Consider the following 27074-nt stretch of genomic DNA (forward strand, 5'->3'; position numbering starts at 1 on the left):
CCCTGACTGCCTCAATGCTCCCTGTGTGGAGAGGTTATTGGTTAATATCTGTGAGCTCCAAGAGGCTGGTCCATGTACCCGCAGGATTCCGTCCCTGGCAAGGCACAGAACAGACGGACAGCGTGCCAGGAATGAAGGATAAATGAACGGATGGGCGCATGTGTGATCGCACCACTGTGTAGGCAAATCTGTGTATCAGTGGGTGACTGTGTGTATGACGATGTGAGTGTGAGATGGTGGTTGGGTGTGACAGAGGATGGCACGATGAGAGGATGTAATCATGATGCTGTATGACAGAATGAGAGGTGGGAAACTGCACAAAAGCATACGTGTGGCATCTTCTTGGCTGACCCTGTGCCAGCCTCCCTGGCTCTTCTGCAGCCACTGGAGAGGGAAGATAAAGAGGCACAGGTGTCCCACTGGCCACCCACAGGCTGCACACAGTTGTAGCTGCCCATTTGTGTGTCCGGCTGTCCTTTGTACTCTCAGCCAGTTCTGCCTTCTGTTCCAGGGGCTGAATCAGCTTGGGGAGGGGTGGGGTTGAAGACTTCAACCTCTGGGCACAGAGGAGGCAGGCTGGCAGGGTAGGGTAGGGTCCATCCAACCGTCGTGAGGTTTAAGTCAGTCTGCTGACCCACAGATTCCCAGGGGCAAGCAGGCTTGGTGCTTGTGGCATGTGCCTCAGTGGCATGCTGATTATTTTGAATTAAAGTCACTTGAGAAATGTCCAATGCAAGAGAGACGTTCTGACCCTCCTTTCTGTCTCCCTGAAAACAAGAAATAAATCTCTATGCAAAAGGTACACTCCCTGCATCTGGAGGTAGGACACCCTGATTTCCGGAGATAGGGAATTCAGGCTGAGACGTCTGTATAAACAAACCTTTTTAATTCTTTAATTTACTACCCCCAAGCCCACTCTGTTTAGATTCTCTACTAATTGAGCATCCCAAATATGCTTCTTTGTCCTGTCAAGTCCTCACAAATTTATTCTTTGTCTCAAAAGTATAAAAGCTGCCTGCTCTGGCCACTTCTTAGGTCCCATTTCTATGAGACCTCCTTGCACATGATTAAAATTTCTTTTTCTCCTATTAATCTGTTTTGTGTCAATTTTATTGTTAGTCCAGCCAAGAACTCAAGAGAGGTAGAGGGGGAAATTTCCCTCTCCCCAATACTGTGTTACTTGTCAAACCACATTCTCCACCCCACCTTTACAAATCTTGCTCCCTTCAGCCATAGGTCCTCTATTCCTGACTCACTCAACTCAGCCGCTAGACCCTGGATTTCCCACCAATCCCAGTGGTCATTCAGCAGTAGTAACACCCCCTCTCCATGACACTCCCACGCTGCCAGCCCAGTATGGCCAAGTGCTCTGCTTAACCAGACTCAATCCTAAAACCACTTTCTGAGCTAGGTGTTACCATCATGCCCATTTTACAGATGAGGAAACTGAGTCAGAGTAGCCACTCAGCAGCCATCTAGTACGTAGCGCATGTCCTTAGCCTTCCCAGGCTGCTGGAGCAATCCCTCCAGCTCTCAGTCCCAAAGCAGTCCCAGTCTTGCCTCCAACTCTAACCCCACCTGCAGCAACGCCAGGAAACAGGACCTGTCACTGCCTAGGCATGACAAAAATGCTTTTTTTATTGTGCCTCTGAGATGAAATGAGAGGTCCTGACTGGGCCTGGCCCACTGGCCTCTGCCCTCCAACCCCAGGGGCTGCCTCCCTGGTGGAGACTGGTCCAGATCCTCCAAGCTCAGGCCAGGCCTGGGGCCTGGACAGTGGGTGAGCTCAAGGCAGATGGTCAAGGAAGGCAAGGAGGACGAGGTGGAAGTCCTGTGGTTTGTGGAGGTAGCAGGCATGGCCTGCATCGCGCAGCTTCACCACGGAGTGGTTAGGCAGGTGGCGGAGCTGCCGCAGTGACTCCCAAGCCAGGACGCGGTCCAGCTCCCCATACAGGATGAGAGTCGGGGTCTGCAGGGCAAGGCAAGGGGCTGTGATCCTGGGGCCTGATGGGGACTGGCCCTCAAGCCACCTCCTTAGGAAATCTTCCCTATACACCCCATCTCTCCCATCCAGATCAAGGATGGGGCCATGTGTCCTCCAAGTAAGACCTGAGGCCTTTCCCCCCATGACTTGAGCCAGGGACAGGAAGCCAGGACTTTTGGAGACCCTCCTCCCAGTACCTTCACGGCCTGGAATTGTTCTTGGGTGTAGTTCTGGGTGGAGGCAGGTGCAATGGGCACGAATCCATGCAGCTGGTGGTGGCCTTGCATCAGGAAGGGCAGGGCATAGCAGCCACTCAGCGAAGGGCTCACCAACACGACATTCTGCACCTCTAGGTCCTGCAGCACTCGCTCCAACAGCTGTGCCCGCCCTGCCTCTGTGCTTGCCTCCTTCGAAGGTGCCGAGTTCCCAAAACCTGGGAACAGCAGAAGGCACCAGCTGAGGGAGGCTGGGAAGGAGGTCGGGACCTCCTGCCCACCATAGTGGGGGAAAGAGATGGGAGGCAGTGGCATATAGCATCTGCTACCCCAAACTTCCTAGACGTTATTTTTGTACTGTGATAGGGCTTCTAGAAAACCATCTTTCATTCACCATGCTGGCAAAACTAAAAAGACTGATAATACACAGTGTTAAGGAAGATGTGGGAAAATGGACACTTTTGTACATGACTGGAGGGTAAATCCACACAGCATTTTTGGAGGGTAAGATAATATTCGTCAAAAAACTTTAAATGTGTGTCCTTCGACCCATCAACTGGCCTTGATGGCTACCCTACAGAAATTATTGCCCACATGCTCAAAGAAGCATGTCCAAAGATGCTTCAGCTTCCTTACTTGAGCATTTCAACTGACACTGAAAACTCTAAAGCGCCTACACAGCCACCAGTCGAGGAGTGGCCAGATAAAACCTGTTCATCCCTCTGATGGCACACACTGCGGAGAGGGAGGGTCACAGTGCCTGGCATGACCCATGAGACATGGTAGAGGAGAAGAAAACCAGGCTGCAGAAAGATTCACTAAGCTGGCAGGACACCAGTCATGTGTACAGCCCCCACCAAACAACCCTGTATCTCTAGGTATGGAAACGTCCAAAGAGGGCCTGGCACCCTCAAACTGCTTAGAGAAGTGACAGGGAGAGAAACATGGCATGGGTCTCTGAGGGCATCACTCTTGGTTGATTTTTTAATGACAAGAATAATAGCAAAAATCATCTGTAGAGCTGAAAAACAAACAGCTACCTAGTTTGTCATAAAAAGGACGGTGAGATCTCCCCATGCAATCGCTTGTGAGGCAGCTCATGTTGCTAACTGCTCTGTGACGTGCAACAATCCACACTGTAGTTTTCAAGGTAGAAACTAAAAACACAGAGCTTTTCGTGTTGACACTTTGTGCTGTGACTTGCCACTGCTTGTTCAGACACTGGGGTCCAGATGCTCCCCAGCCATACCTTAGGGCTCTCCTACCCCTCCAGTTCTCCCCTCTGGCATGCTGTCCCCATGTCCCTGCTGCACGTTACCTCCTTAGACCCAGGGGTGGGGGCTCTCACCTGGGAGGTCAAGGGCCACGGCCCGGTAGCCCCTCTGTGCCAGCAGCTGCAGTGTGCCCAGCTGCTCCCACGTCCGGGAGTTAAAGGCCTTTCCATGGAGCAGCACCACATCCACCCTGTGGGCACACGGGGGAGTGTGTGTTCTGGGGGTTCTTTCTTCCCAGGCTTCTCCCACTGCCCTCCCAGGCCCTGAGCACTTTGAGTTGAGCTGGGGGACCCACACAGGGACTCCCCTTGGGCCTAGTCCTTCCACTACACCCTGGGGTCAGCACCCACCTGCGGGCCCGGTGAAGTGGGAGCACCTCGCGGTAAAAAATGGGGGAGCTGCCAGGGGTGAGACCAGCCAGGATCGTGACATTGGGGTCTCCCCAGAGCCAGGAGGTCTGCTCAGGGGGTCCTGGCAGCCCCACGTACAGTAGCAGCATGAACAGCAGGCCCAGGCCCAGCAGGGCGACCTGGGACCGGGTCATGGAGGTCTGTACCACAGTCTGGAGGAGGAGAGGAGAGGGAGAAGAGGGTAGGGCTGAGCCCCCGCAAGGTCCCCTGGACCCCATTCTCAAATCCCATCCAGGAGCTCCCAGCAGAGGAAAAGCTCAGCCCTTGCCCTTTCCTCTGCTCCAGGCAAGGGTCTGAGGGTTCACACCCAACTACTCCACATGCCAGGGCAAGGGCTCAGATACCCCAAAGCGTGAGGAGCATCTGAGATGTCCCCCTGGCATCAGTGGCCACCATCATCCTTGTGCCAGCTAAAACCACTTCCATTCATCAAGTGCTTATGACAGCCAGGCCCTGTGCTTGGCCCTTCACATGTAACAACTCATGAACCCACACAAAAACACTAGGGAGCAGATATTATAGGTCTCTTATAAATGAGGAAACTGAAGCTCAGAGAGGTAAATTCTCTTACCCAAAGTGCAGAGTAGCAAGCAGGGGAACTGCGACTTGAGCCCAGGGCTGGGCTCCTAACCACCAGGCCACACTCAGTTTGCCAAGGAGGAAACCAAAGCTCTGAGGTGACGGATGAACTGGTGGACAGAGTGCTGAGGGTCATCAAAGATGAAAGACATCAAAGAGTAAAGTGATGTCCCACTGAGGGCATGTTTTGAAATGGTTCTTTTTATCACACTGCGTATAATAATGCTAAAGTCAGAATGTGTTTTACCATTGATGGGAATATTTAATGCTCTACCCCAGCTGATATTAAGTGGAAAGAGAACTCATGGAGAATATCCTTGATGGAGGAAATGCCTAGGCATGAGGGGGTATGGGGCTAGGGAGAAGCATGGCACATCTACAAGTGGAAAGGGAGGCATGGAGGCTGGAGAGACAAATGCCTCCCACCCCCCAGCTTCACGCCAAATGACCTGCTTCATGGACTCCTCTAGTCTGAGTCCTTTGCCAGCCCAGAAGACAGACCTCAGTACCCAGGACCCAGACAGCAGCTAGCCCTGCCTTTGAGACTCTGCTCTTCCAATTCCTGGCTCTGTGCCTTGTTTGTCAGTAAAACGGGGAGAATAACCTGGCGGCTGCCCTCCCAAGACTCCTGTGAGATTTCGGTAATACAGTGGACCTGACCAGGGGCTGTCTTATCATTTCTTGGGTCTAGGGTGAGCAGGCCTGCCTTGTTCCCAGATTCCAGTAAACAGGTCTGTATTGAGTGTCAGCTGGGCGCTGGCCGGAGTTCAGGGCTGGGGAATCGCCTTGGACCCCCCCCCATCCCCCACCGCTCCCGGAACGAGAAGGCTTGTTTCCCAAGCCCCCACCCCCAGGCTCAAGGGTCAGGTGGTGACTGGGCAGTGGCAGCCCCTCTGGGGCTGATGGAGGACCAGGTGCTGAGTGGAGGAAAAGCACGCTCCTCTCTTCTTTCTGACCACGACCAGCCTTGGACACAAGCCTCCAACGCGGCAGCCTAGGTTCCCACCAGGCAGAGCATCCGCGCTGAACCTCTCCTCTGGTGGGCCTGGCGCCCTGGGGCACCTATCCCGATAGGGAGGGACGGGACTTCAGCCGTTGCTATGGCAACCCAGGCAGCTGGAGCACTAGACAACAGTACGCTACAGATATGGGGGGAGGGGAGGGAGGCGCTGTATCCGCGTTAGGTCCTTGGCATACGCGTCGACAATGACACACAGGTGTACAGACGTGCACACAAACTCTTGTCCCCAAACGCTTTTCCTTTGTACAAGCTATTCCCTGCACGTACACGCAGCCTCCTTTCACACGCACGGGCCTCTGCACAATCGATACCTTGAAATACCCTCAAAGTCATGCACATTCAGCTATCAGGAAGGCAGAGGGACAGGTAGACACACACACGCTTTCAAAACGATATGCAGACCCTCATATTTCAAGCACCCAGCCATACACACAACCCCAAAACTACACACGCACACAAGAAATAGACAGGCACAGGCAGACAGACGGACACCCAAACACAGACCCTCAGAAATACACACACACAGGTAGATATACACCCTTAAAATCACACGCACACAGAAATTCACACAGTAGACATACACAGACACAAGCGGGCAGACAGGCTGACATCCCCCCCCCCCCAACACAGGCACACAGAAACACCGACACACCACACACACACACACATACACATACACCCAGACCCCCAAACACACGCTGACAAACGCGCGGGCGCGCACACTTGACACACGAACACAAACATACTCGCTGCCCCAGCGCGGGCCCCTCCCAGCAGGACTCTGTCCCAGGGCTCCGGGGGCAAGGGGCAGGGCAAGGATGGCCCGCCCCCGGACACCCTGCTGGCCTCACTCCCCGGGGACACTCACCGGGCCGACAGGCATGATCGGGTCTGCCACCGCGGGGCGGGCTCCGCTCAGGTGCAACCAGCGCCAAACAGCCCCTAGACGTTGGCGCTGCCTCAGCCTCCGCCTCTCTGCGGGCGGCTGCGAGCCTCCGCGCGCCTGCGCAGTCCGCGGTCTCGGGTCCCCGCCTAGCAGCCGAGTTGGAGGGGGCACTGGGGGCGGCGCCCCAAAGCACAGAGGCTCGGCGCCCCTCTCCCCCCGTTCAGATTTTCCGGATTGTTTTCGGCCTGAGAGCCGGGGGAGGGCCAGCCGACTTCTTTCCACCAGCACGTCTCCACCCTTGCTCAGTCTCCTGTCTGTACAGCAGGGTTAAGGATAAGGGTTGTCTTAAGGACCACATAGGGTTGTCACCACCACAGAGGCCTGTCTTAAGGACTGAAGGATCGGTCAAGCCTTAGAACACTGTCTGGCGCGGAAGCCTCGCTGTGTAACTGCCAGATATTAGTATTGTTATGCAGCAGCCCCAGGTCTCCGGCCATCCACTTCCCTGACCCCTGCAAATACACACGCGCTCGAGCACTCGGTCAGAGCCCGGGGTGGCCTCTAGGCTCCTTCACGTCTCTATATGTCACCTATCCTGGTTGGTGACATGTGACCAACATCTGATCTGTCCCTGGCCTGTGTGGGCAGGCCTGGAACAGGGAGGCTGCACGGAACACGCAGCATTCACTCCTTATTAGCACTCTGTGAGGTAGGCAACATCACACCCATTCTACAGGCAAGGAAATAGGCTCCGAGGCGTTGGGAAAACGATCAAGGCTGGGCATTGGCAAAGCTTCGCATTCAAACCTGTCGGGCCTCAACCACATGCCAGACTGACGACTCTGGGTTTGGGCAGCCCAGGCTGGGGATGAGGGGGTGGGGAGGAAGGGGGAGGGAACAGGAAGGATGAGACCCCAAAGGAACCCTCCTTCTCAAGCCACACCACATGCACGTGGAGCAGGTCGCTGAGGGTCTCGGGGCCGGACCCAGTCCGGTGCTTGGGGCACGTGGGGCCGAGGGGCGTGGGGAAACTGAGACAGCTGTGAGAAGAAGGATGGGCCTAGCAGCACCCGTTGGCCCTGGGACGTCTTGTGGCCACAAGCGGGCGCCCCGGAGCACGGCCCAGCCCGCGCCCTCGGGCCACATCCCTGCTTCCCCGCCCCGGGCCACAGTCGCCGCCTGCACTCGCCCGCCTCCTGTTTGCGAGAGCCCACGCAGCTCCCCAGGTACCTGCCCTGCGCCCCCCAACCCTCTCTTCCTCTCTCCAGTTAGAACCCACCCCGACCTACCCCAAAATTTCTCCTCTGCCCATCACGGTTCCCCAGGTTCCCTTCCTCGGGTCTGCCCCCACCCCCTCTGCATGCACCCTACCAGACCCTGCGATCCACAACCGAGGTCCTCGGAGGGGACAGAGCGAGTGGTGGCGGCGCCGGTGACCGCGCCCCTGGCCGCGGCGTCAGTGCGTTGGGCCCCAGCAGGCAGCGCGCTGAGCACCTCGCTTCCCTCGCCCGCCGGAACTTCAAAGCCTTTCCCTGCTCAGAGCTCCGGTTTCCGGCTCCGGAAAACAGATATTTTTACTCCAACCCCTATCCTCTTCGGCCTGCGATGCCAACCTACGACCTATAACAGTGCCTGGAAGAGGAAAATGTTGAAAAGCAAAATAGTCAGCTACTTACTGTTGATACATTTACTATGCTTACTATGTGCTAGGCACTGGCGAGTGTTTTACATGCCTGGCCTCGTTTAATCCTATCAACCACCTAGGAGCTAGTACTATTGTATTATCCCCATTTGTAGAAAAGGATAATAACAATGGGAACAATAATTGTAATGGGAGACCCATGTATTAAGTTCTTTCCAAAGGCAGGCACCATCAATTATCAATTCTTTTTCTTTTTTTTTTTAACTCATAAATTCTTGAGGTAGGCTTTAATGTCCCATATTTCAGATGAGGAAACCAAGGCAATTAGGTAGTGGCAGAGGCAGAAATAACACCTATGTCTTCCTCACCTCAAAGCATGTTCCTAGAGTTTTGATGCTCCAGGAGGGACCCCTGCCCTGTCTGTGGCAGCCTCCCTGCTCCACCTGGGCAGGGTGTTCTGTGGCTTCTCATCAGCCTGGCCTTGAACCACAGGTGCTTCACCAGCACAGCAGGAGGTATGGCGGGCGTGGAGCAGCACGAGGGCACCATCCAGGTGCAGGGCCAGAGCCTCTTCTTCCGAGAGGCTCACCCGGGCAGTGGGCAGGCCACCCGCTTCTCCGTGCTGCTGTTGCATGGCATACGCTTCTCCTCCGAGACCTGGCAGAACCTGGGCACGCTGCACAGGCTGGCCCAGGCTGGCTACCGGGCTGTGGCCATTGACCTGCCAGGTAACTCCAGGGAAGGCTTCTGGACAGGGGTTGTGGGAGCCTCACTGGGGACCCAGGGCTGGGGGCTGGGGGACTGGGAGGACCTAGCCAGGCTGACTCCTGAGCTAGACAGGGCGCAGTGTACACTACAAGGGCCTTCGAGCTTTTCTAGTCCATCCGGATGTGGTCTGAACACTGCCCAGCTGCTTCTGTGTTGCCCGGGGCAGTGTCTCAGTGTCTCTGCCTCTGTTTCCTCATCTGTAATGGGAGATAACCACACTCATTCTGGGGTTGGCTCTAATGAGAATGGAATGAGATTATCCATGTGAGTATGTGGCCAGTACCTAACACATAATAATCGTTGCTCAGTCGATTGGAAGTAAAATACTTTGAAAGAGCCGAAACCACAGGCTCTGTTGGAAGCCCTGAGGAGTGACACTGAGTCCCCTGGCACCTTTGGGGGTGGCTAAGCCCCCAGTCATGATCCCACGTACAAAGCCCTAATTTAGGTCCTGAGGGAGGGAGGAGCAGCACAAGACTGCCAGTCATAACCTCAACTGGCGGGCCCCAGCCCATGGTGCCAAGTGTGAAGGTGGCAGCATGGCCAACCTGCTCCCCTCACTGGCCATGGCTGGTATGGTTTCAGTGCCCAAGGGCGGGCCTCCAGGCCGGGACAGGATTGGTTCTGACAGTGGATTGGGCTGAGCTTCAGGGCCAAGGCCTTGAACTAATCCTTCTGCAGAAGGTAGGGACTGACTAATTGGAGGGGAGGGATGTGTGCAGAGCCAGCCCCTCATCCACTGTCCTGGAGGCATCTACCCTGCCAGCCCTGGGACAGGTGCCTTGAAGCAGTTAACTCAATTTTCACAACAATCTCAAATGGCAAACACTTTTGTTACCTCCTTTTAACAGATGGGGAAACTGAACAGTAGAGAGAGGGCTGAGGGGACTTTCCCAAGCTTACATAATCTATAGTGGACAACTGGGACTTGGATCTGGCCAAGCTGGGCTTCAGAGCCTGATTCTTTGAGGATGCTGTACTGGGGGAGATGGGCACAAACATGGAAGGAAATGCCTTATGCTTGCCACAGATATGACAGACCTAGGTTGCTGTAGGAATAACTACAGCATGCAACACTGCCTGTTGCAGGAACCTGGCACAGAGGTTGACCTAGGAGGGCTTCCTGGAGGAAGGGACCCTCTCTCCCCTGTTTTCCTACTCACCACCTTTGTCTCTCCCACACCTGAATCCCTGCAGGTCTGGGGCGCTCCAAGGAAGCAACAGCCCCTGCCCCTATTGGGGAGCTGGTCCCCAGCAGCTTTCTGGCAGCTGTGGTGGATGCCTTGGATATGGGCCCCCCAGTCGTGATCAGCCCATCGTTGAGTGGCATGTACTCCCTGCCCTTCCTCATGGCCCCAGGCTCCCAGATCCGGGGCTATGTGCCAGTGGCCCCCATCTGCACTGACAAAATCAATGCTGCCGACTATGCCAGAGTGAAGGTACCCCTATGTGGGAGGCTGAGATGTCCCTGCCAGGAGCAAGGAACAGTCCATCCTGGGGCCCTGGGTACTGGTAACCAAAGGGGTAGCTTCCGGGAGGAGTTGAACCACCAAACTCCGCCCTTTTGGTGTACTTGGCAGAAGATTACTGTGGCAAGCCCTGTGCTAAACTGTGTGCTGGGGCATACACAAATTCATGCCTCTCCAAACCATCCCTGCACTGGGCCAACTTGTCTCTCTCTGTCATTTGCGGTGACCCCAGGGAGAGACCAAAGTGATGGGGAGGGCTGGAGTTGACTTCTAGGAGCCTGGGGCTGGTGGGGCAGGTCCCTGTTGACTCTGCATCCCTTTCCTTTCTCTAGACCTCGGTTCTTATCGTATATGGAGACCAGGACCCCATGGGTCAGACCAGCTTTGAGCACCTGAAGCAGCTGCCCAACCACCGGCTGTTGGTCATGGAGGGGGCGGGGCACCCCTGTTACCTTGACAAACCCGAGGAGTGGCATACAGGGCTGCTGGATTTCCTGCAGGAGCTAGCATGAGGCACAGCCCTGCTGATGGGGGTGGGCCACTTGCCTGCCTTGGGCTCTCTCTCACTCATTCTCTCTCCTTCCCTCCATGGGCTCCTGCTCATCCTGCACATCCAACAGGTGTGTCTTTCTATCTGAGTTCTTTTAGGGTCTGTCTTTTCCTCTTCTTTCTCTTGCAGTGACAGACTGAGGAGGTGAAATCAAGAGAAAAAAATTCAGGAGTCAAGGGACATAATCTGGTGGAGGGTAATCCATTAGATGAGTTTCTCCTATAGGCTTTCCTGCTCGGCTTGCATTCCTTCCTCTGCTCTGCCCAGCCTCCCCCCACCTCCCACCTCCTTTGGCTGCCCTGCTGGGTACACACACTCCCTACCTTCACCTCTTAGGCCACAAATACATACATGCCCACATGCATGCATACACATTACAGTCATCTATGTTCCCAAATATGATCCTTCACTTGGGGGCAACCACACAGGTACATGCAACTCTGGGCTGATATGCACACTCTCACAGCAGCTTTGCATTGCATGCACAGGCACACAGGCATACTCTGTCCCCACACAAGCACTTGCACAGGCACATGCTGCCCTCCCCAACCATTCAGCACCCCATGGCTGGGAAGGTGGGGACACCATGAGGCCAGCCCTTGCAGGAGACCCTCTACCAGGCTTAGGGTGTGGCCAGCTCTGAACTTCACTCACCCACAGGTTGCAGCTGGCCCGCAGATCAGAAATGCCCACAAAAGGGAAGGGCCACCACTTCGACCCTCAGATCTCCCAGCTTTTCCACTTTCTTCTGGGTGCTCCACAGCTCCCCAGGTTATTAGGCCTGGGTCTTCTCAGCCAAGCTAGTTTCCTGCGCTGAGCTTTGGGGGGTGGGGAGACAGAGATTGGAGGTCTGTGAAATAAAGTGATGCAATTAGACCCCGCAGGCTCTCGCTGTCTCCAGAGCGCCGCCCCTCCCCCGCCCCTTGGGACCGCCACTGCAGGCCCCTCCCCCACCCTGGCGGGACCAGATGGTCCCCCTGCCCTTTGTCCACCGGGCCAGATGGAGGGGAAGGGAGATTGGATTCCCCTCCCCACCCCCACACACCCAGGTGCCAAGAGACTCAGCTGTAGGGGGAGGTGGAGGTCAGTGGGACCAGGCTGAGCCGATTACGGAGGAGAGGGGGAGGTAGATTTGCGCCCCAGGGGGCGCGGCAGCCGGGGGTGCGGTGCGGGAAAGCGAGAGCTTGGGAACCGCCCAGCTCCTCCCCCTACTCTTACCCCTTCCCTAGTCGAGTACTCAACTGCGCCGCGTCCCTCGCGACCCTAGCCCAAAAAGGAATTCTGGGGGTAGCTCTGGGGGAATCACGGGGCGGGTGCACAGGGTCACACCGCTCACAGGCGCCTCCTCCAGCTGGTCCGGTAACCTGTCCTGGACGGACGAGGGCTGGGCCTCGCGGAAGCTGCGGGTGGCTGAGGGGTGCGGGGCTTGGTGGGCGAGAGCCCCGCGCGGGGATGGATGGCGCAGAAGCGAGGAGCGCCGGGAACCCGACCCGGCGGAGGGTCGAAACTTGAGCTCCGAGGGACCCGAGCCGGAGCGGGGCAGCGCGGGCGCTGGCGGCGGGGCCGAGGCCGAGATGGGGGTGCAGGGGGCTCGGCAGAGTCGCCGGGCGGGCGGCCCGGGACGGAAGGACCGGCTGGCCGAGAGCGAAGGGACTGGGAGCGGGGCGCAGGCGCGGGTGGCGCGGAAGGACCGTGGCTGGGACCGCGCTTCAGGCCGGACCAACCCCCTCGATCCCCACTCCCGGGGGCTGGAGGAGCCGCCGGGGTAGGGTCGCCCCAGCCCTCCCGGAAGCGGCCGCCGTTCGGGGCGCACCGCGGCGCGCGGGGCGGGGCGGGCGGCTGCGGCACTGGGGCGGCTGGGGCGGGCCCGCCGCGCTGTAATCGGATCCGGGGAGGGGGCGGGGAGGGGCCGGGCCGGGCGGGCTGGGGGTGGGGGGGGGGGCGCGGAGCCGGGCTCCGGGCCGGCCGGGCTCCGCGCCTGTCAAACCCCTCATTGTTCGCAGCTGATGTCACTCGCAGTTGTGAGCGGCCGCCTCTCCCGGGGACAATGTGGGACTGAGCGGCCCAGCCGCCGCGCCGCCGCCGCCGCCGCAGGACAGCCCCAGCGAGGTAGGGCGCGGGCCGGGCGGGGCACCGCGGGCCTCGAAGTTTGGGGGTTCGGCTGGGGGCGGGGAGCCCGCGCTTGAGTCCACAGGCTGGGGTCGCGGGTTTGGGAGACTGGGAGACTGCGAGGAACACGTTCCCTGTCCCACACGGGCCCAGGCCTGCACAGGTGGGGGGCGCTGGTCTGCTAGAGGAGCCCCCAGTACCAGGGAGGGGTTTCCTGGACCTGAGACCCCAGATTTGAGGCCCTCATCCCACCTGCTGTTTCTGTCCTTTGGACCTGCTCTTCTCTCGACCTCCTGCCCTGGGTTCTGGTTCTGCTCCATCTCTGTCCCCATCTGCCATTCCCCTGCAGTTCCTGGCTCAGCACACACCCCTTCCCATTCTCTGCAGTCCTTGGGGGCGCCAGACACAGACCTCCAGGCCAGGGGTGTATGGAGATGACGTTGGGGGCTCGGAGTGGTCCCTCGTGCTCTGTGGCTCTTTAGCCCCTCAGCTCTGACCTAGCTTCTTAGCTGGAGTCCTGGGAGGTGCGGGGGCTCTGGCTAGTCACTTCAGCCTGGCCCTGGAGCCTGCTTGGCCAGGAGAGGGAGGTGCCCGCCTCCTCAGTCCCCTATCCCAGGCCCGCCATCTTGGGACCTGTGGCACCCAGTGCCCCGCCCGACTCCAGCACCCTGGGGAGTGGTCTTCAAGGGGATGCACCCAGGGCCAGGTGCATTCCCTCCTTCCAGAATGTGGGCTCTTAGTTCCCACCAAGTGCAGGATGATCACCTTCATGCTGGACCAATAGAGCATGTGTCCCCAGGGGCTCCTCTTCTCCTACAAAGAGTTTTTAGACCCCCAGTGACTCCCCAGGACCTTAAACCTCAACTGCAGCCTTCACTCTTTCCTGGGGTTACCCTCACTGCTTCAGAGCCAGCACCTGGTACCCTATCCTTTTCCCATCTGAAGGTCCCCTAGCCCCTCCGGGCCCTGGAACCCCCTCAACCTTCAAGGCACCCCCATCCCAGCCCCCAACCCCCAGCCTTCATCAGCATGCAGGCTCAGGCTGCCCAAACACAAGGGGATTGTTCTTCTTGCATGCTCAGGGTGGGGGGCTGGGAGCAGGCGGCCCACACACCCTGGCAGGCCCAGGCCACAGGGAGGCTGGCTTTGCCCCGCCCTCTGTCCCCAGACAGGCTCTTCCCACCCTCCCTACTCCCATCACTGCCCCCCTCCAGCCTCCATCCCCATTGCCTAGTGGCGCTGACCTCTTGAGGAAAGAGCTCTGAGCTGCACAGGTGGACCCTGGGGTTCTGCCAGCTCTGCCAGTTGCCTCTCATTCTCATGTAGCCTTACAGACAAGCCCCTTCCTCTCTGGGCCTCAGGTTCCCCTCTGATGAGGCCCTTCCAGCTATGACAGTCTGAGCCCGATTTTGTGAAACCTATGCCACACCACAGTTCTTCCTTCAGCCCCCCCTTCGCCATGGGGAAGCCCACTCAGGGCCTCCAGAAGTCTCAAAGCAAAGTGCAAATCCCCCACCCCAGTGATAACGCCTGGGGAGCCCCTAGACCCAGAGACACAGCAGGAGCAGGGGCTGGGGGTGCTAAGGAATGGGAACTGGGAACCCTGTCCAGGCGGATCCTGACTCTCCCATGGGGCTGGTCCCCTGAGCCCTGGGTCTTCTCACCCCACTGTCACTGCTTCTCTGGGATTCTTAGCCCCATCGCTGGTCTCTAATGCCTCTGGGCCCTGTGAGCCCTTTCTTCTCCCTGCACACTGAGACTGGTACTGGCTCCTGCCCTCCTGGAGGAGCTTCTGCCCTCCTGGAACTCTGTGTAGTGGAAAGGCAGGCTCAGAAATGCCCAAATGGGGCTTCTTTGAGTTGCAGGCATCTTGGAGGGGCAGAGAGGCCTGAGTGATAACATCTGACTTGGAAGGTTGGGGAGGGCTTCACAGAGGAGGCAGCATCTGAGAAGGATTTGGACTGAGTGGGGAGGATGGGCATTTCAAGCTAGGATCAGCCTGGGCAAAGGCCCAGAGGCCTGGTGGTGCTAGGCGTGTTTTGCAGTCTGGTGTGTGTGGGGGATGGGGTAGAGATGAGACAAGAAAAGTTGGCAGAGACCAGATCACGAAGGGCCTTGAGTGCCCATCTATGGAGATCAGGCTTTATTCATTGGGCACTGGGGAGCCAAGGATGGCTGTTGAGCAGCAGAGTGACCCAGTCTCCAGCATGGAGAATGGAAGCTAGAGACCTTTCTCAATTTGGGTGAGACAGTGAGGGGATGGGTACCAGTGCGTGGGGCTGTACCATGTACCTTTTCTCCTGGACTCCAGTCTGGGCCTGGGCCTGCCTTGGTTTCCCTTGGCTGTGAGGACTCTTGAGGGGTTGCCTAATGATGCTCTAAGGAGGCTGTAGCATTTCTGGCACCGGCCAGCTTGTCAGAGCTTCCCTTCTCTGCCTAGTACTGAGTCTACAGGACAGTTCTAGGTCAAGGAACCAGAGGCTGGAGCTCAAGGACCCCAGGCTGCTCCCCTCCAGGCCCCTCCTCCCCCGACTCTCCCATAAAGTAGGTATGAATGGCCATCCTGGGAGGCTGTAAGGCTGAGAGGCTGGGCATATGGATCCAAGGGCAATGCTGGGGCAATTCTTCTGGAGGCCTAGCTAATCAGAAAGGGTGAGCATGCCCAGAGAAAAGGATGGGCAGGGGAGTCAGGTTCCCTCAGTCCTGAACCCCTCCGGTCCCAGGGTCCACTCCCCCACCCCCCATCCCCTCCATGCCCTGCTTTGCCTGATGCCCTGAGCCATTCTCCAGCATCACTGGGTGTGGCCAGCATGGCTGCTTTTGGAGTAGGAATAGAAGGAGGCTGTTAGGTTGGGGACTGTTGGGGGATGTAAGGTGGGGGATGAACTTGGAGACTGGACCCTTCTCTCTTTTCCCAGCCCAGGTGGGTCTACAAGCCCTAGTTGGTCCAGACCCTCTAGCTATTAGAGCCAAGGGAATCCCCCAAGGGGCGGGCCAGTCCACTTGAGTTGCTTGGCCCCAGGAGCCTTCCCCTCCCCCGGATTGTTCTTGCTCCAGAACAAAGCCAGGGTGGACACTTGATCCCTGCGTGTGGGGGGGAGCTGGCTAAGCCCCCGGCCCTTTGATTGGGCAGCTGTCATGAGAGAGAGACAGCTGGGGGGGAGGGGCAGGAAGGGGCAGCCGCCATCGCTTACACAGCTGTCACCCCCTCCCCCCCCCCCCAGCCCTCTCCAGCCTGAGTGGCAGGAAGCCAGAGACAGAAGGAGTGGGCACTGGATCTGGGGAGGGGGTCTGGGGAGAAAAAGGGAACGCCCGAGGTCAGAGGCCTGGTCTGAGCTTGGTATGTTCTGCCAGGGAGCCCTGCTGACCAGAGGGGCTGGGCACCCCCAGAGGTGAGCTGGAGGTCAGTGTGGCATGACGCGTGGCTGCCATGTGGGTGGCCCAGCAGGGACCTAGGGCCCACCAAGCTGGAGCAGCAAGCAACTCCCTAGAGCCCCTGTAAGGGTAGAAGGGGAGCCAATATGCCTAGTAGGGCTGCTTGTTCTTAGGGCTCCTAGGAGAATAATTAGAGAGACCTGTATCAAGACCCCTTGTTCTCCCCTAAAGAGAGGAAAGACCTTGAGGGTCTATCAAAACAGGAAGGACACAGAGAGACCAGCCACTCCCCTCCCCCACCCCCTTCCTGCAAACACACACACATAGCACAGGTAGGTAAACTGAGGTCTAGGTCAGGTGCAGGCCTGGCCAAGGTCACCCATTGAATTTGGGGCAGTGGGGCTCTGCTGTAAACCCAGGTATCTTTTTCAGGGGAGGAGCCCTAGTTCTGGCCACATCCCAACCCTTCTGCCCTATTTTCCCAGGAGCCTTTGCCCACAAAAGTTGATGTGCAAATGGTATGGGGACAATGTCGGGTCTCCCATTGGTTACCACCCCAAAGAGCTTAAGATGTGGCTCTGGACAAGTACAGTCCTTTCTAAACACAACCCATGTCTACTAACCAGGCAGGGGTCTGAGAGACTACTAAAGCCTGCTCCCCACCTTTGGAGAGCTGCCCCCGTACCCCCCGGAAGAGGACAGACAGACCCAGACAGGACAGCCAGACAGAGGAAGCAGACAGGCCCTCACACTAGCAGACAGGGCCCTGCTAGTCCCACCAGGCCCCACCTCTCTGTGACCTTGGGCAGGTTACAGACCCTCTCTAGGCACCAGGCTCCCCTTCTGTTTGGTGAATTCATCTGTTCAATAACCAGTGTGTTCTGAGTAACTTCTCCGGCCTGGCTCTGGGAACACAAGGAGAGGGTGGCAGCCTTGGCTCCTGCTCTAAGGGGCTCCCGGGCTGGCCAGGGCAACAGAAACTAAGCACGTCATCACTAGTGCTTTGCTGGGGTAACTGCCGGCAGCTGGGGGAATGTTAGCAAGGGCAGCCAGCATGAGGCTGGCCAGGATGCTCACAGAGCACAGGCCCTGCATCCACTGTTGACCTCTGACATCTGGAGAGCGGATGGACAGAACTCAAGCGGAGGAAGGAGCAGGTGCTGGGGAGGCAACAGTTACTGGGTGTTTGGGGAGTCAGGGTTGTCACCCCCATGGTACAGATGAAGAAATAAAGATCTCAGGCCATACAGTGGCTTCCAGAGACAGCCAGGCTGGGAGCCCCACCCCGCCTCCTCCATGCCCACGCTCAGGCTAGCAAGGGGGGTTCTGAAGAGGGCATTGAACAGAGCTCCATACCCTTGACCCTCGAGTCAGGATAGGGCAGGGGGCTGAAGAGGAAGGTGCCCAGGGGTCTCTGGGGTGCTCGAGCCCAGCACACTCATCCCCCCCCACCCCTCCCAGGCAGTAGGAATTCATAGGGTTAGGGCTTGCTCTTGGCTCAGACTTGGCACCAGTTGGTCCCCTCCCTGTTTTCCTGCTCAGGTTCTGGTTCCCCAGTGAGCTCCCCATCAAGGCTGAGCCTTGGCGGGTGGGAGACAGCCGCTGGAGGAGAGGGATTTCCAAGCAGGATTAAGGTTCAGGATTAAGTTGGGGCATGAAAAGGGGTCGGGTGGGGAGGGCTGGCGGCTGGGCTAATCCCAGCAGCTAATCTCCAGCTCCTCCTTCTTCCATCAGTTAACGGCCTTGACATTCCCCAGCCCCCCAATCCCTTTCTTACCCATCACCCAGTTCCAAGGGGGAAGCAGTCCCTCCATTTTACGGGTAAGAACACTGAGACTCAATAGTCCAAGTGATTTGTTTCTGGTACAGTAGAAAGTGCTCCAGGCTGGGAACACAGCCAGCCTGGACACTTGTAACCTCCTCAGCACATAGGAGAGGGCTCAGAAAACCACTGTGCACACGGCTGGTCTCCAGACACCACCCCCACCCCCACCCCCACCCCCAGTGCTGAATGAACCTCGCTCACAGCTGTCCGCAGGAGCCTCTGCTTTAGTGACCTCTAGTGGACAGGTGCAGCCCACCCTCCTGGAGCCTCACTACCTTCACTTCTGCCCACCTTTCAAGACCTCCCATGGCCCCCGTGGCTGCTCCAGCTCCCTCTCCAGCTGCTCCTCCAGGCTCTAGCCAGCAGGGGCTCTGGTCCCTGGACGCAAATGCCTCTTGTTTGAAGTAACGTTTCGATTTTAACCCAACCTTCAAGGGCCAATCCACAAGGGTCCCCTCTTCCAAGAGGTCAGGTAGGAGGCTCCCTCTGTGGACTCCCATAGTTAGTTCTTCTGACGTACGAGGGGAAGGGAAGGATACTTGTGGAAACTGGGTGCCTATCACATATGCACCTATCTCATTTTAATTCTCATAACTCTGGGGACTGGACTGGGTATCCCCTTCTTACAGATGGGGAAGCTGAGGCTCAGAAGGGTTAAATATGTCAGCCAGGCTTACACAGCTAGTGAGCTGCACACAGCAACTGGTCCATGTGACACTTGAAACTTGTGGTCCACGCTCTCTCTCTGCTCTGGAAGTTTGTCTAGCTTGGCTCTGGGGTTCCCATGTAAGGGCAAGGGACCTGAAAGAAAGCTGAGCTCTTCTCTAACCCATCTCCCACTGCCCCTGCAGAACCAGCCAGGCCACAGTGTGGACGCACTCCCAGGCGGCCTCGGCCCCAGCCCCGCCTGACAGGATGAGCGGCTCAGATGCGGGGCTGGAGGAGGAGCCAGAGCTCAGCATCACCCTCACGCTGCGGATGCTGATGCATGGGAAAGTAAGTGCGTGTGGGGGAGTGCTTCACTGTGGCTCAGGAGGGGGCAAAGTGCAAGGCGAGGCAAGACCTGGTCCTCTGGGAGGGAGTTTGATCTTGGGTATCCTGTCTCCTGCAGAGCCCCTACCCCAAGTAGGGGAAAGCGCTGGGCCTGGGGTATTGATACCCTGCTGACTCCACTCTTGTCTTGTTTGCAGGAAGTGGGCAGCATAATTGGGAAGGTAGGTACCTCGTTCTGTTCTGTATGTCCCCTTCAACCTGAGACCTCAGTCCAGGAAAGGAAGCAACGGCTGCTTGGCCTAAGAGCCATTCTCTATTTTGCCTCCTATTTTGTCTCCTGCAGAAAGGAGAGACTGTAAAGCGAATCCGGGAACAGGTGAGGACGGAGTTTGGGAGAGGAGCCCAGGGCACCTGGTTTGGAGGGGAGGGGAGATGCCTGCCTCACCTTGTCCCTGAATCCACCATCTGGGATGACCAGTGAGTGCCCCTAGAAGGTGGCCGTTTCCAGCCTTGGCTGGGGCCTGGTGAGCGGAGGGGCAGGCAAGTTCTTGGCCAGGAAGCAGAGAAGGAGCCCCGTTGCCTGGCGCTTGTCCTGCACCCACAGAGCAGCGCCCGGATCACCATCTCTGAGGGCTCCTGCCCTGAGCGCATCACCACCATCACCGGATCTACAGCAGCCGTCTTCCATGCAGTCTCCATGATTGCCTTCAAGCTGGACGAGGTCTGTGGCTGTCTGAGGGGCTGGGGGCCACGGGTGGTTCCCCGGGAGGAACAGGACCCTGACTCCACAGAGTGGCTACGGGTGGGACGGAAGGCCAAGCCGAGGGCAGGGTTCTCTCATTGGAGTGGGACGCGGGCAGGTTTCCCTCCTTCATCCCCCAGCAGGAAGGTGCTCCAGGGGAGGGGGAGCAGCAGGGGCATGCACGGCCAACCCAGTCTTCCTGCCCAGGACCTCTGCGCTGCTCCTGCAAATGGAGGGAATGTCTCCAGACCTCCAGTGACCCTGCGCCTTGTCATCCCTGCAAGCCAGTGTGGCTCGCTGATTGGGAAGGCTGGCACCAAGATCAAGGAGATCCGAGAGGTGAGGGGAAGGGGATACCACCCCAAGAGAGTCTTACCCTTCAGTTTCGAAGGGAGACCTGGGCTTACAGCTTCCTGTCCTGTGGGGAGCTCCGAGCCTGGGCATGCTCTGGGTTATGGGAGTAGCTGGAAGTGGCCCCCGTTCTCTGCTTGCAGACTACAGGTGCCCAGGTGCAGGTGGCAGGGGACCTGCTCCCCAACTCCACAGAGCGTGCTGTCACCGTCTCTGGGGTGCCTGATGCCATCATCTTGTGTGTGCGCCAGATCTGTGCTGTCATCCTGGAGGTGCTGCCCTGGGGCAGGGAGAGAGGGCAAGGGATGGGCCCTGGGCCTGCCTTGTCAGGCCCCCAAACCCTAGGCATGTGACACCAGGTGGGGATAGAGCAGGGCTGCAGGGATGGATGTGAGAAGCTCCAGGATGTCGGGCTGCATTTACCTGGGGGTTATAGGGAGGGCCTTGAGAACACAGGGCCCTTGGGGAGGTCACGGGGGGCCTGAGAAGGTCCTGATAGAGCCTCCCCATTTGTGCCTTCCAGTCCCCACCCAAAGGAGCCACTATCCCATATCATCCAAGCCTCTCCTTAGGTACTGTCCTTCTCTCCACCAACCAGGTGAGGGGGAGCAGCAGGAGGGGTGGGATGTGTTACTGGAGAAGGGGAAGGGGATGGAAGAAGGAATGGGGGGTCCAGGGAGAGGTGGGGAGGGGTGACTCTGGCCAAACTGCCCTGATCTATCACAGTAACCCCCTTTTACCCACTTTGTCCCCACAGGGCTTCTCCGTCCAGGGTCAGTATGGGGCTGTGACCTCAGCTGAGGTGAGTGACCGCAGCCCAAGGCACCCCTTCCCGAACTGAGCCGCCTCTGACTCCTGACCTCTTTTCTTGGCACAGGTCACCAAGCTCCAGCAGCTCTCGGGCCATGCAGTCCCCTTCGCCTCACCCAGCATGGTGCCAGGTGAGCAGTCCCTGCAGAAGGAAGCAGGGGCAGATCCCAAGAGGCCAGGCAGCCCCTCTGGAAAGGACATGGGGAGGCAGCAAAGGTCCAGACTCATGTCCAATCCCTCTTCTCCCCCCAGCAGGACTGGATCCTGGCACACAGACCAGCTCACAGGAGTTCTTGGTTCCCAACGACGTGAGGACGGGATGGGGTGGTTTGAGGGTGGGTAGGGGGACCCGGGGGGTCTGGGCCTCACCTAGGGTTGAATTCCACCCTCTCTCCAGCTGATTGGCTGCGTGATTGGGCGCCAGGGCAGCAAGATCAGTGAGATCCGGCAGATGTCAGGGGCACATATCAAGATCGGGAACCAAGCAGAGGGCGCTGGTGAGCGGCACGTGACCATCACTGGTTCACCAGTGTCCATCGCCCTGGCCCAGTACCTCATCACTGCCTGGTGAGTGTGGGGTGGGGTATCACAGGTCATGGGGCTTTTGTGCCTGAGAAAGGCACAGGTCGGGTGGGGAGAGCTGACCTCCCTTCTCCTGGACCTGTCCTCTGCCTCCCCTAACCCTGCCACACTTGTTCAGTGTTGCCCCATCTTCCCCCTACATCTGTCCCCCATGTCCTGTTTCTCCAACCCTGTCTCTTTTCCCTGGGTCTTCGGCCTCCCCATTTCTCCCCTTACCCAATGCTATATCTGCTTGTCCTTTCTTCCCGTCCGCGCTCTTCCAACCTTTCCCGTCTTCTCCTCAAACACACCCACCCCAGGTCATTGTTCTCAAGTCCTCTATATTTTTCATCTAATCTCACCCCTTACATTTGCCCTCATTGCCTCCTTTCTCACCCCCCACCTTCCCCTTCATCTTCCGCCTCTATCCCTCTTTCCAGTCTAGAAACGGCCAAGTCTACCTCTGGGGGGACACCCGGCTCGGCCCCCACAGACCTGCCTGCCCCCTTCTCGCCACCCCTGACAGCCCTGCCCACCGCTCCCCCAGGCCTGCTGGGCACGCCCTATGCCATCTCCCTCTCCAACTTCATCGGCCTCAAGCCTGTACCCTTCTTGGCTCTACCACCTGCCTCCCCAGGGCCACCGCCGGGCTTGGCGGCCTACACTGCCAAGATGGCAGCGGCCAATGGGAGCAAGAAAGCTGAGCGGCAGAAATTCTCCCCCTACTGAGGCCGGCCAAGGCACAGGCACGGGGGCAGGCAGGACTGCCGGCAGGGGGCTGCCTCCATTATCTGCCCAAGGAGACTCCACCCCGGGGAGGGGGGGGGGGTCCCAAACACCGCTAACGCCCAGACGCATGGATGCACCCCCCACCCTGCCCCGGTCTGTGGGAGTTCCTGCTCTCGGAGTGGGGGCGGTTTTTGGCCCAGGGTTCGGGGAGCTGCAGCAGCCCCAGGGTAGGGGTCTTGATCCCCTCTAGCTCTGTGCTTGGATGCAGGGAGCATCCTAAGTGCCCCCACTTTGGGGGGGGGGTCACTCATGCACTCCCCATCCCTCAGGGCTTCCCTGCCTCCTGTCCCCCTGTGGGGATCAGGGAGGAGGCCTGGGGGTGGCTGGGGGCCATGCTTCTCTCCCCACCTCCCTGCAGATTCCTGCTGCTTCCACTGATACCCTTTTGACTGGAATGGACTGGCTGGGCTTGGCAGAGGGCAACCCGAAGTGGGGTCACTGCCAGGCAGCTGGGGGAGTGGCATGGGGGCAGGGGCCGAGTTCTCAGCAGCAGACACTCTGTACAGTTTTTTCAATTCCTGTTTTTGAATAAATATTCTGAGAGACCAGGAAGCTGTGAAACACTGTGGGTATTGGCAAAACCTCCAGAAAACGGGTGTAGCTGAGACCCCAGAGGACCCCCATCTGTGACTCCATCAGCCCCAGCTGGGCCTCGGCCCCTTCCACATGCCAGTTCTGGGGCTTTAGGGCTCTTTGGGCGGTCATGTTGTCCAGCCTCCTGCCTCTGGCACCAAAGCGATCCAGTTGTTTTCTGGGCATTTTTAGAAGCTGATGGAGGCGTTCCAGTAGTTCTGTCCAGCCTCTCCTTGGTGCAGATGTGCGGGAGGTCTTTCTGAATGTCCCTTCACTGGTTCCTCCTGCTGTGGCTGTAACCCAGACCCTGCCCTACTTGGCCCATTCCCTTTGGCTGTGAGCCATTAGGGCCCTCTTCTCTGTGATCCTGCCCACCTCTGCTTCTTCCTTGGCCTGGGGATCATCCATGAGTGTCCAGATCACCCAAGCTGGAGGAGCCCTTAGAGATGGTCCAGGGTACAGATGGGAAAACTGATGCCTAGGGAAGGGTAGGTCTGTGTACAAGGCCATGCAGAGTTGGGCCCAGAACTCAGGATTCCTAGCTCCCAGAAGCCTCTGGGCCTCACTAGGCTGCAGGCCCCCTTTCTCCCATTCCAGAGCCAGAAGTGCAGGCAGGCTACCTGCCATAAGCTGTGCTGGAGGATGGATGGGCCCTTTGTGATACCACCCTGCTTTCTCCAGTCCCGGCTCACCTTGGGAGACATCTCTCACGTGGCCTCTGGCATGCTCAGGCTCTCCCTTCCTGCCAAATCCCGGGCTTGTTCTGGTGCCTCAGAAGGGCCTAGCACAGGGCCCTCTGGAGGTCTATGGAGGTGCTGCAGGAGGGCCCGCGGGTGCCAGGCCCGCGGGGGCCGGGGTAGCGCTCGTCGGGCGAGGCGGCCCAGCGTACGGCGTACAGGGCGCTGCAGCAGGCCGTACAGGAAGGGGTGAGCCGCGAAGGCCGAGTAGGCTACCCAGGTGACGGCCGCCTCTGCCGCGGCGGCCTGGGCAGCGGGCGCTAGGCACGCACAGCCGTAAGGCAGCCAGCAGGCTGCGAACTGGCCCACGGCCAGCGCCGGGGCCAGGGCTGCTTTGCCCCAGGGCGGGCGAGGCCGAAGGGGCGGCAAGATGGAGAGGCGGCTGTCCAGAGAGTCGGAGCGCGGCCGGGACCCGCGCGCGGGCCGCGGGGGCCGCAGGGCAGCGCGGCGCGCCACGAGGAAGATGCCGCCGTAGGCTCCGAGCAGCAGGAGGGCGGGCAGCGCGAAGGCCAGCAGCGCCCAGAGCGGCCGGAAGGGCTCGAGGCCCCCGGCCAGGACCGAGCAGCGAGCCGGGGCAGGGGGCGGTGCGGGCGGCGGCCCGAGCAAGGAGAGCGCGCCCAGCAGCCCCGCCGCCGCCCACACGGCGGTGAGCACGAGGGTGGGCGGAGGCCGCGCGCCAGGCCGCAGCGGGTGCACTATGAGGCGGTAGCGCGCCAGGCCGAGCGCCGCCACGCCGAGCGTACAGGCGGGCAGCAGCGCCGCCGAGAGGAAGCGCGCCGCGCGGCAGGGCGCGGGACCCAGGCGCACGCGGCCCAGCCCCGGCGGCGGAGCGGCCAGCAGGCCCAGCGGCATGATGGAGCCGGCAGCCAGCAGGTCCACTACGCACAGGTGCACGAGGTAGAGCGCGTCGCGTAGTCCCGGCGTGCGCAGCACCACAACCAGCAGTGCGCCGTTGCCCAGCAGTGCTGCCGCCTCCACGACAGCCGCCAGGATCAACCCCATCGAGGCTGCGACTTCTGGTGCATTCAGCCCTGTGGCGTTGGCCATTCGAGCGCTCAGGCTTCACCCTGTGCTGGGATGCAGAGAGCGAAATGGAGCTTCCCCCTCCCGCCCCTCGCCACCCCCGGCCCCATTCCCATCACCCGTCCGTTGGTCCTCTAGCCTCTCACCTCACAGGCTGCCCAGGCGCTGGCTCAGACACCCAGGCTGCCATTCTCTTGGGGGCTTGGCCGGCCCCATGGAAGTGTGCAAGGCTGGGGCTGGGGCTCTCTCCTCCACCCCAGCAACTCAGCCCCTGCTGGAGATGGTACTGGCTGTCACTTTGATGCTGCCCTTTGGAGACACACAGAGCTGGCAAGGGAGGGGCAGGGCCTGGCACCGGCCTCCTGGGTCCTAGCAGCTGCCAGCTGGAGGCTGAAGGCTGTGCTGTGGAAGTGCTGTGGGTGCTTCGGGAGGGGGGCCCAGAGCAGACACAGGCTGGAGTGAGACTCAGGACATTAGAGTGTGGGCTTTGGAGTCAGCCACATCCTATTCTGCCTTTTCCAGGGGTGGGAAGTGCCACGCCCCACATCTGCTGTCTTCTGCCATCCCCATCAGTGGGGTTAATTGGATCATTCAGCCTTTGTACTGAGGGGAAACTGAGGTACCAGTGAGACAAGAGCTGGAGCTGGGAGACCCCTAGGTACCCTCTGGTCCTCAGGAGGGCTAGTTCTCTAGGTAAAGTGAGGGGAAAAGCACAGGACTTGGCACATAGTAGGTTGCTCAGCTGGTATTAGCTTGGCACAGAATAGGTGCTTCAAGACACTGTGGAATTAATGAGAGGAACCCTTAGGGAGCAACTGCTGTTTGTTTTGTTTTGTTTTTGCTGTTAGCAAACAAGTCCCCTTCTGCTAAGCACACTCTGAGTTTTCTTTAGGAAGCCACCTCTCCCCAACTCAGGACATGTGGTTTGGGTGAGCAAGACCCTCACCTTTCATATTACATTCCTGACTAGGCACGAAACCCAGTCCTGACCAGTCAGTGTGTTGCACCCCCCACCACCAAGGTATTGTCTCAGGGAAAGCCATGTGACTCCAGTGGGGCATATGCCCCTCAGGTGGTGTCACCCAGTCTCATGGCAAAACCCCATGTATACCCTGATGGCTTGCCTTTGTGTCTGAAGCTCCTTCCTCTCCCCTGAACCCCAGTCTTGGGTTTCCAGCTGTCTCTTCAACATCACCACCAGTACAGGGACTACTGGGCATCTCAAAAGTCCTATGCCCCAAAACAGGACTTGACTCATGACCCCCTACCCCAATCTGCTCCACAGAGTCTTCCCCCTCTTAGTATATGCCATCTCAGAAGTTTCCATTGACACCTCCCTTTCCTCCACACACCACATCCAATCCATCAATGGGTCTGAATCCAGCCATTTCTCACCACCACTACCATGCTCCCAGCCACTATCACCCCTCACCTGGACCATTTCAGACCCGTCCTGGCCTCCGCTTCTGCACCTTGTGCTGGTCATTTGTCTGTTTGCCCTTAGATCCATTCCCATCTTCCACAGCACTGCTCTGCCTTCTAAGGAACTGATTTCCCAGGCTCCTTTGTCATTTGTTTTTTGGGTAAATTCAGCCAATGGAAGTTACCAGCAGAAGGCTGGAGGGTGGCAGGAGGGAAGAAGCCAGGGTATTTTCCCTTTCATGCTCAGCCTGGATCTACCTCTGGATCTGCCTCTGTGGAGGACATCCTCTCTCTCCATAGCCCTGGCTCCCTTCAGGCAGTCCCCTCTGGGGTTCTGGTGCCTGCTGGGTGACCCTGGCCTCTGGGCATTGGAATACCATCATTCTTCCAGCCTGAGTGGTAGCAACTTCCTGCTGTTGCTAATCCCAGGGTTGACTTACCAGCCCCTTTGGTAGTTCAATTCCTTCCCTGTATCAAATTCCTCTTGTCTGGAATACATAGAGTGATTTCTCTTTTGTTGATTGGATCTTGACTGACACCACAGATCCACTCTCTACACAGCTGGCTGAAGTGGATCCCTCTAAAGACAAATGAGATCAGGTCATGATCCTGCACTCATCCTTCCAAGAACTTCCCATCATCAAAATAGAATCTCACCTCCTCTTTGCTGAGATGGACTTCTCCCCACCTCTCTGACCTCACCCGCCTCCTCCTTGCCTCCCATACTTCCAGCCGTACAGTCTTCATGCTTGTCCTCCCACATGTCAAACTGGTTTCCACCTCAGGATCTTTGCATGTGCTGTTTCCTGTCAGAACACCCTTGCCTCAGATCTCTCCATGGCTTGCTCCCTCACCTAATTCAGGTCTCTGCCTTCAGTGACCATCTTTTCTAAAATTGTTCCACTTTCCCATCACTACTCCTTTAACCCTGCTTTATTTTTCTTCCTGGTACTTTTCCTACCTGAT

At 58.4% G+C, this 27074-nt stretch overlaps 4 protein-coding genes across 10 annotated transcripts; 2 read left to right on the forward strand and 2 right to left on the reverse strand.

Moving 5' to 3' along the window:
• Nucleotides 1-1620: 1620 nt before the first annotated feature.
• On the reverse strand, nucleotides 1621-7905 carry ABHD14A (abhydrolase domain containing 14A). 3 transcript variants are annotated; one of them, XM_068559488.1, is made up of 6 exons: nucleotides 7746-7905; nucleotides 6352-6683; nucleotides 3824-4035; nucleotides 3548-3663; nucleotides 2182-2417; nucleotides 1621-1969 (listed from the first exon to the last, which is right to left on the reverse strand). In XM_068559488.1, the coding sequence occupies exons 2-6, from the start codon at nucleotides 6364-6366 to the stop codon at nucleotides 1787-1789; spliced, it is 762 nt and encodes a 253-aa protein (XP_068415589.1). In that variant the 5' UTR covers nucleotides 6367-6683; nucleotides 7746-7905; the 3' UTR covers nucleotides 1621-1786. The 3 variants fall into 3 exon arrangements, with proteins under 3 accessions (XP_068415589.1, XP_068415588.1, XP_068415587.1); XM_068559487.1 differs by lacking the exon at nucleotides 6352-6683 and having other exon boundaries at nucleotides 7741-7803; XM_068559486.1 differs by lacking the exons at nucleotides 6352-6683; nucleotides 7746-7905 and having other exon boundaries at nucleotides 3824-5226.
• Nucleotides 7316-11674, forward strand: ABHD14B (abhydrolase domain containing 14B). Its single transcript, XM_068559484.1, is given in 5 exon segments — nucleotides 7316-7502; nucleotides 7505-7595; nucleotides 8504-8739; nucleotides 9977-10218; nucleotides 10581-11674. Coding segments are annotated over 5 exon segments (936 nt in total). The 3' UTR covers nucleotides 10761-11674.
• Nucleotides 11675-12816: 1142 nt separating this feature from the next.
• PCBP4 (poly(rC) binding protein 4) lies at nucleotides 12817-22901 on the forward strand. Of its 2 annotated transcripts, none has more exons than XM_068559277.1 (13): nucleotides 12817-12907; nucleotides 18959-19103; nucleotides 19298-19321; nucleotides 19444-19476; nucleotides 19705-19821; nucleotides 20050-20181; nucleotides 20337-20465; nucleotides 20717-20791; nucleotides 20951-20995; nucleotides 21071-21134; nucleotides 21256-21311; nucleotides 21401-21570; nucleotides 22005-22901. In XM_068559277.1, the coding sequence occupies exons 2-13, from the start codon at nucleotides 19023-19025 to the stop codon at nucleotides 22291-22293; spliced, it is 1215 nt and encodes a 404-aa protein (XP_068415378.1). In that variant the 5' UTR covers nucleotides 12817-12907; nucleotides 18959-19022; the 3' UTR covers nucleotides 22294-22901. The 2 variants fall into 2 exon arrangements, with proteins under 2 accessions (XP_068415378.1, XP_068415379.1); XM_068559278.1 differs by having other exon boundaries at nucleotides 21259-21311.
• On the reverse strand, nucleotides 22868-26636 carry GPR62 (G protein-coupled receptor 62). 4 transcript variants are annotated; one of them, XM_068559281.1, is made up of 3 exons: nucleotides 26549-26636; nucleotides 23619-24735; nucleotides 22868-23404 (listed from the first exon to the last, which is right to left on the reverse strand). In XM_068559281.1, the coding sequence occupies exon 2, from the start codon at nucleotides 24708-24710 to the stop codon at nucleotides 23634-23636; it is 1077 nt and encodes a 358-aa protein (XP_068415382.1). In that variant the 5' UTR covers nucleotides 24711-24735; nucleotides 26549-26636; the 3' UTR covers nucleotides 22868-23404; nucleotides 23619-23633. The 4 variants fall into 4 exon arrangements, with proteins under 4 accessions (XP_068415382.1, XP_068415380.1, XP_068415383.1 ...); XM_068559279.1 differs by having other exon boundaries at nucleotides 22868-24735; XM_068559282.1 differs by having other exon boundaries at nucleotides 22868-24730; nucleotides 26549-26630.
• Nucleotides 26637-27074: the final 438 nt, after the last annotated feature.

This window comes from Eschrichtius robustus, chromosome 12 (assembly GCF_028021215.1).
Source record: "Eschrichtius robustus isolate mEscRob2 chromosome 12, mEscRob2.pri, whole genome shotgun sequence".
In the NCBI taxonomy this organism is placed as follows: Eukaryota; Metazoa; Chordata; class Mammalia; order Artiodactyla; family Eschrichtiidae; genus Eschrichtius; species Eschrichtius robustus.